At 38.5% G+C, this 8584-nt stretch overlaps 1 protein-coding gene across 1 annotated transcript in view; it reads right to left on the bottom strand.

Annotated features, from left to right (window-relative positions):
* Positions 1-853: 853 nt before the first annotated feature.
* The window catches only part of EPHA10 (EPH receptor A10), a 1119172-nt gene continuing 1111441 nt past the window's right edge, over positions 854-8584 (bottom strand). Inside the window, exons 16-17 of the mRNA XM_073562411.1 lie at positions 5871-6035; positions 854-4837 (exon numbers count right to left, since the gene is read on the bottom strand). Of these exons, the coding sequence (XP_073418512.1) occupies positions 4723-4837; positions 5871-6035 (280 nt within the window). The 3' untranslated portion in view covers positions 854-4722. The remainder of the gene's footprint in view (positions 4838-5870; positions 6036-8584) is intronic.

Here is an 8584-nt window from a genome sequence, read left to right as displayed (position 1 = left end):
GTATTAAGCCAAAGGAATTTCACTATGTGATAAATATCAAGAATATTTGATATTCAAATTGTTCCTTTATGGAAAGTTACCCTCTTTTGTTAAATTCACCAGTAAATTGGGACTTCTCAACTTTTATTGGTTTATTTATTTGTCTTACTAGTAAAGGACGTTGTGCTTTGCCTCTCTTTCCTGCTCGATCTGACATCAGACCTCAATCTGACATCAGACGTGGAGATTTACAACTTTGGGGCATGCGGGACAGCAGTTTTCATACACAAATTGTATTTAATAGAATAGAACACAGATGGGCCTGTTACTTGCTAATCATCAGCCGATTGAGTCAGGAATAGTGATGAGCAAAGGAAATCAGATAAGTTGTTATCCGAACATGCTCGAGTGCTAACCGAGTGTCTTTGGCGTACTTGAAAAATATGTTCAAACGCCTGCATGTCTCAGGGCTGCTCGCTATCCACAACACATGGAGAGATTGCCTAACAATCAGGCAATCCATGCATGTTTTGCGGTTGTCTATCAGCCGTGAGACATCCAGGCGTGGGGTCTTGAATATATTTTCAAGCCCGTCAAAGACACTTGGTTAGCATCTGAGCATGTTCGGATAACGTAAACAAAAGAAAGGTTCAGCTCACCCCTGAGATGTAATCCTGGTCCGGCACGGAGCACGATATCCTTGCTGCTGCACAGCGCCTGGGACAATGAGGAAATGGAAGTGGATCCAGCTCAACACACCGGGCAATTAATTAAAATTCAAGAATCTTTATTGGCAAATCCTTTTAAAACTTGTAGAAAAGACAAAAAAATGGACAGTGTTCAAAAGTTTTTCACTTGAAATGCATATGGAAATATTTCTTATACACACCACCCCATAGTATATGCTTTGCCATCTTTGATGACCTTTTTTTGTCTTTTCTACAAGTTTTAAAAGGATTTGCCAATAAACATTGTTGAAATTTAATTAATTGCCCGGTGTGTTGAGCTGGATCCACGTCCATTTCCTCAGTGTTCGAGCATCCGAGCATATTCATTTATCACTGCTCAGGAACTGTCCTACACAACGTGTTAACAGCATCTCACCACGTATGTTGTCGGGAAATGAACAACTAAAAAAATTCAAGACTAGACACCTGGGTGTATTTTAATCCAATTTCTATGAAGTTAGCTAATATTTACACCACCGTTTTGATTTTAGTTATATTTTTCGATATTATGAATAAAATAATGCATGGATGGATCCTTTGCATAATGGATCTTGTCATTGCCAGAATGACTCAGCTTACTAATAGTGGGTTTTATCAGGGTGTCAGAATCTGCACTGAAATATTTTTATTTTAGTCAACCAAAGGAGGAGTTTAGAGAAAAACTTCAACCTATTTCATAAATTAATTTAATGTACAGTATATATAGTTTTCAGTAGCTAGATTTAAATCATCTGACTTTATGGGTGGACATTATGGTAGAAAAACAGCTCCAACCCAGTGGAGAACATGGACAGAAAGGGCACCTAAGAAAGAACAGTTTAGGGACACTGTACAGTCCAATAGTTCTATCTATAACAGAAGCTACTGGCTGCTTTGGAGGTGGTGGTGAGTGACCCCCTTACGTCTAGGGCCCCAGTGTGGCTGCAAAGGTTCCAAAAATGATATGTCCACTCTTGCTCAAACAGAAATAATTAGCTGTATAACCGGCACATTGCAAGATCTACTGCATAAGATTTAATGCACTGAAATGCAGAGTTAATCTAAATCCTACTCAATGAGACTGGAATTATTTTGCACTAATCAATGATAATGCATTTGCTCCTGTTTATGTAAGGAGATTGGATTCAACTGCCTTTCTTGCAATTTTCCTTTGTCTATGGTAAACGTTACGTGACATTCATAGTGAGGTTGTATCCACACCAATGAAATGGAGGCTGAATTGTTGTTAATTATGGCCTCTATTAGGATAACACTCTGACAATAACTTAATTTCAAAAGTTCCATCGCATTTACGGATTTAAACAATTGCATTAGCAAGAGAAAGATAATATAATGTACTTTTAATGTTAAGTTTAATAACCCAAAACACTCTATCATTTGACTTTTGCTGGCAGTATAAAAGGTGCTGTTAAATATAATTGAACGCTAAATGAGATTTTCTTGCTAGAAGCTTGACTTCAGAAAAATACATTGTAAGGACAGGGTTCAATTACAAACCTCCTCTTAGATAGGGAGGCTAACATATAGTAAAAATATAATTATGGCCAGCAAGTCCTTGTCTCTTAATGGCCTATGACTGTCCATGGCATGCCAGCACACAAAAATAACATTTTTTTACAATTTTATGACATCAATCAATATTCCACACTATTAAAGGTGTTATCCAGGACTAAATTACTTTTTTACTAAGGGTTTAAGAACTATTTAGCAACTACCTGCCTGTTCTATTGTGAGGCGATGCAGAGTGGTCAATGACCACTCCTGCTGGTGATTCAGCAGCTCCACATCAACAGAGCAACTCTTCTTCTTCTAGGCTGCTCTGTTGATGGACATCATGATGATTGTCAGTTGGCTTCCCACAATTATGCTCAGGTGAGCCGGGGGTCAATCAGCATGACTGTGGCATTCAAGCCCCAATGAACAGAGCAGAACATAAGAGAAGCACCTGCTCTGTTGATGTAACATTAGCAGAAGCCAGAAAATCACCCGCAGGAGCAGTCTGTGGCCACTCTCTATCGGCAGAGATTTATGCTGGGCTGATAGGGCACGTATTTAGCAACAAACTGTCTGTAAGTTCTTAGGTATGTAGTAAAAAATTAATATAGTTCTGGATAACCCCTTAAATTTATTTTGGAATGAGCAGTTAGAGGATGAAGATATATATCAAGGACACATGAGAAATAGAAAAGTCATTACATTTAGGAATGTTGTCTCCTTATGGAATACACAGTCTTTCGTTCCTTCGGTTGCCATAACATAAGGGTCAGATATTTGCTTTTAGTCAATATGACTATATGATATCTTCTGCACAAATGTGTAGTGTTTGTGGTATTTTTCCATTATTGGCCCCAATGTGGACTTTTTATGTTGATTTAACGCTTATTCTACCAAAAAAAAATCTGCAAGTGCTTCTGTGATGTGTGTTGCAATGTTTAGAGCATAATTTAATTGTACTTTTTAATGCTGTAATATTAAAAATTTTCACATGTCCATTCATGACACAGTGAGAGAAACTTGACTATCTAGTCTTCTACTTTAGAAGAAATTCCGCAAATCTTTTGACTCATATCTTATTATGTAACTACAAGGCGCTAATAAATGTGGCATATGTAATTTTATGACTGTAGCATCAAGTCAAATCCTTCTAGGAATCACCCTTATGCTCCTTTAAGAACAGGTACCCTTTCTTCATAATTATACTGTAGAAAGTGAATCACAAGTGGCAGACACAAGAGGTGACCAGTCAACCAGCGCTTTCCTTGCACATAAAAGTAGATTAGGTTAAAAACAACACGTTCCAAATTAAATTAAGTTATTGGCAGAAAGAAGAGAGGAAACCTTGACCCTGGTGACATACGGTAGCTATTATTATTCATATGCGAATACGGACGGAACTGTTATGGATCAGCTTTGGGTAATATTCTCATCAGCAGCCACTTACATCATGAGCAAGCAAACTAACTTTTCTAGGTTGAGCTTTTTTGCCTGTAAAGGTGAACACATAAAATATTATAGAATTATGTATTATCACATTGGGAATAAGAAGTCATCAGGCTTACCCTGTCTGAATAACCATTTGGCTGCAGCAATATCTTCCTACAGGTTCAATGCCATACGCTATAAATGTCAGGCCATCATATGTTATAATTAATTTTCTTTCACATCAACCATTCTGTGTATGCTTAAAAGGCTTTATAACTATATTATTGTCCTTTTTCCTGTTACGCTTGCGTCCATTTTTCCATTTCACCTCCCCGCTGATAGAAACTGTCAGACAAACCTTTGCAAAGTAAGCGATTGCTCACATTGAACTTCAACTACAAGACAAATTGCACCACTTCAGCTTCATCGCATTTGCCCCACGAGAGAGATGCCATCATTTAATGCCGCCGAGGAAAAAGTGCTTAGTAAGGAGGAGAAAAAGTAAAACACTAGCACTTTCTGCACCAAACACATATCACTTGGACACTTGATCTGGTATAAAAAAGTCTTTTTTTCTTTTACATTCTGTAAAAATAAAAGCTATTTATGGGAGTCAGTACAACACAGTTGCTGTTAGAAAAATACTTAAGTACTTAGAGTTAATGGAGTAGTTGGCACCACAATATTACATCAATGTACCCCATGTAAAAACAAGTGCACGCGTGTCCAGCTCACCCTGTATGCCTTTGCGTCACACAGACACTTGGCCATGATAAAAGCCTGCTAAAATCTGTCCAGTCCCACTGTCTATGGCTGGTTTGAGGTTACACAGCCAGATTTCACATCTTCTCAACGTAAGAGATAAAATCTTGTTTGCGACTGTGCCATCTTCACCCATGGTATATCCAAATGGCATTTTTCACAATTTCTTTCAGGGAGATAGGAAAGGATTTGGCTCCAGTATAATCCTAGATATATTTGCCTCCTCTTATATGTTGCCTTTTTCTGCTGCTTTTGCTTGGCCAGATTTGGGGGCTGTACAGCTCTCCCTTTGGATTTTTCAGTCTCAGAGCTTGTTTTGTGTCCTTGCATGTCACACCTGCACTCCCCGTCCATGCATTTGTATAACTTGAGCTCGCAAGGTCTGAATGCCACTGAGAATAGTTTTCTGATGTTCCACAGAAGTGATTCCTAGACTCATGACATCCCTGCAAAAATGATAAATCAGAAGTCTCACATAACTGTTGTGATCATCATGTTATGACTAGGTTATAATAAATTCCATGTTTTGTACAATCATAAAATCTTCCTCTATTTGTGCTCTAAATGAGATGTTCAGTTAGATGAAAGTGGGCTTCACAAGTACGAATTTCATAGTCCTTTTATGGGTCATGATTTCTGAACTGGCTGGGGTCTCCTGACCCACACTAACAGCCTCATAGGCACATATGTGACTGTTATTTCTGGTCAGGGAACCCATGTCTGGTTCTGAAATTGCAGTCTGAATACCAACCATGAAATAAAGAAGCATGAAGCTGGCCAAAAAAAGTCTTCAAGGTATATGAGCCAAGTTTACCATACATTGAAACATTGCAGTATGGTAATAGTCAAAAAACTCAGTGGTTAGCACAATAATAGATAAAATATTTTACTATTCATCCACTTAACTAAGCAGTAGTTTACATACAAGGGAACTACATTATCAGGGATTGCATAGGATAAAAACATGGATGGGATATCCTCAAGTACCAATGTCTACATGTATATGCCTCAATACCAATACAATCCCATGATTGGTATATTTCAAGAATCTACTGTTAAAAGATAACAATCACAAATTTATTTTGGGTGGGTTACTTGGCTCTACAATCCCCCTAAATAGAGATGAGTGAATTTGTTCGGTTTTTGTCCCCGATCTGATTTTGACATATTCGTGCCATATTCGAACACTATTCATGCACGAATGTATGTTTGATGATCGGTTCCGAACATATTTCATAATTTCCATTCCCATTGACTCTAATAACGTTCGGCTGTATTCAACGAATATTGCAAAAACAATATTCGATGCAGATCGTATTCGGAACCGAATCCAAGCAAAGTTGGATTACCCTTAATCACAGTGATTTTTCCGTCAAGTACATCTGCCAAAGATGCAGTAAGTTTAGAACTTAATTACATTTTAAGGCAGTTATTCAGGTTGACATTACAAGTATGGAATAATCATAAAATGCTACTTACTGAACTGTCATCCTGGCTACCGATTCCAGGTAGCAATACCCTGCTGCCGTGAAGTTATCTTTGTATTTCTCCATTTCAATGGCCTCCAGCCATTCTCCCACAGAACTAAAAGAAGGAAATGATGTAAACGTCCGCTCAATTAAGGGAATGGAAGTGCTCAGTGATCTACAAAATAAAGAGGTACAATTATTTACTTTTGGAATCCATTGCAGTCATTTAGATATTTTTTGCAATTTAGTTTTTATTGATTTGCATATTTAAGACATAAAAATATTATCTTTAACATGTCATATAACAATTTTTAGCAGAAGGACCTACCAGGCAAATTGCAAACTAGAAGCCTAGATATATGTAAAACAAAATCTACATTTGATCATACTTGTGTTTTAATGGTGTAGCACCTGGCAACACTGAAATTTGCTGAGTACTTCATCAACTCCTGTGATAACTCACCCTGATAAACCCTATATTTCTCCTATTAAGCATTACTGAAATAAGAGAAAATTGTCTCATTTTACTGACAGTTTTGTCACAAATCATAATTTTATTTTTATAAAGCCATCAACTTTTAGAACTTATTAACAAAAGAAGCTACAAGCTTTGCAATAAAGTTGGAAGATTAGAGACAAAAGTAAGCAAAATCATGAAAAATTATTAGATGGGATACTTAGACAACTGTATTGTACAATATTTCACATTTATCACCTTGGAAGGGTCAAAATGGTTGATGTTAAAGATACACGTATCAGTCTAAATTTGAATTTGCCTGTCTGCGTGGATTTTTCTGGGAAATTCGATTTGTGGAGAAGTTATTGTCTGCAAATTTAATGTCGGTTACTTATGTTCTGAGACCTCTCAAGACTCCAAAGCATAAGATGTAAAAAAAATTCTTCTCCTCACCTCACCATACACCTCTCCACCCATACTCATACTTCAAACACAAAAGGCCTGGCCCAGTGTGAGAGGATCAGAGAATTAACTATGAAAAATGAAGACTGATGCTCTCTAAGGGATGTTACTAATATTCTTTTTGCCATATAATAGAAGACTTTAAAATTATATATAATATTTCATTATCTATAAAAGCACTATAACAAACTTCGCTATATTCCAAAGAGAATAGATAGGAGAGAATAATAAAATTCACATTGCAAAACATATCTGCCTTATTCCCACAAGCATATTGTCCTTCAATTTAACGGTCCATATACTGAATGTAAAAGCTGGACCCCTGAAGTTCTTCTGAACTAACTTTACAATGAAGAAAGGATGTAAAAACTGGGAATACAATTACAATATGCTATCAGAATGAGCCAGAGGCATATCTTGAAGAGAATTAGCCTTAATGTAAAATTTATAGCAGGACCCCGACATACCATGTGTCATTTATAATAATTATGTCTTGTTAAGTAGCAATTGGATCTGTGGGCTGCCTTTGGCTCCAATGCTGAAGTACAACCTCCTACAGCTATGCCCTTATATCTTTTTAATTTACATTTAAGTGGAACATGCTAGAAAGTACAAAAAAAGATTGACGACGATGTATCTACAAACTGTTGATAGATTAGGACTGTTCTAAATAAAGTTTTAACGTCAGTGTACATTGAATTTCTCAGACAATTTATCTTCTCTATTATACCGATTTAGAGGCTTGCATTGTTTATTTTTTATCCATTGTTGTAATTTAGCTGCAAAGTAGATACCAGGTAGTTTTGAAACTCAGGGTAATTAATCTACTAAACTAAAGAATTAAATCTCATAACAACCATAAATGTGAGAAAAGTGCCCAGCAACTAAATTACTGTGAGCAGAAACAGACTCCTCGTCTGTTGTTTATGTGGCTTTGTAGCTTTGTAAGCTTTTAGTAATTAAATTAACTCAAAAGGGACTATATTGTGACTCTAAAATAAAAGATGCCAAGAACATTGCCATCCACAACTTACAGAAATTTACCCGTGTATTTTGTTGGGTATGGTCCTGTCAAACAGACAAAATCAGACCTGCAGATCTGTGAGCATTGGGGCAGCAACAATAATATGGTAAGTGTCAATGTAATATTCAACAAAACATTACAAAGGGAAAGCATAAAATGCTGGAATTTTCAGGAAAAATAAATTTAGACTAGAGGGCCTGTCACACTAAGGCTGGTTTCACATTCGCGCTTTTTAAGCGCACGCACGGCCGGGGGTAGCTCCGCCCCCGAGCCGGCTCTCTGCCCGGCGTGCCCGCCCCTTCCTTGTAGCGCCGCCTCCTAGCGCACAGCGGCGCCTGCGATCGGCGCACCCTATCTTTAGCATAGGGTGCGCAGATCGTGCGCAGGCCGTGCGCTAGTTGCGCTTTGACCTGCGCTGCGCACTTTTGATGGTGCGCCGTGCGCGCCAAAATCAAACTTTTCGGATTTTGGCGCGCACGGCGCACCGTCAAAAGTGCGCAGCGCAGGTCAAAGCGCAACTAGCGCACGGCCTGCGCACGATCTGCGCACCCTATGCTAAAGATAGGGTGCGCCGATCGCAGGCGCCGCTGTGCGCTAGGAGGCGGCGCTACAAGGAAGGGGCGGGCACGCCGGGCAGAGAGCCGGCTCGGGGGCGGAGCTACCCCCGGCCGTGCGTGCGCTTAAAAAGCGCGAATGTGAAACCAGCCTAAGCGATATCGCTAGCAATATCGCTATAACTTGTGACGTTATAGCGATATTGCTAGCGATATCGCTATGTCTG

The sequence above is a fragment of the Dendrobates tinctorius genome, unplaced genomic scaffold (genome assembly GCF_039654945.1).
Source record: "Dendrobates tinctorius isolate UK_male_01 unplaced genomic scaffold, ASM3965494v1 ptg000015l, whole genome shotgun sequence".
NCBI classification, from domain to species: domain Eukaryota; kingdom Metazoa; phylum Chordata; class Amphibia; order Anura; family Dendrobatidae; genus Dendrobates; species Dendrobates tinctorius.
Note: the sequence above shows the minus strand (reverse complement) of the source record. Positions and strands in the feature narration are given on the sequence as shown.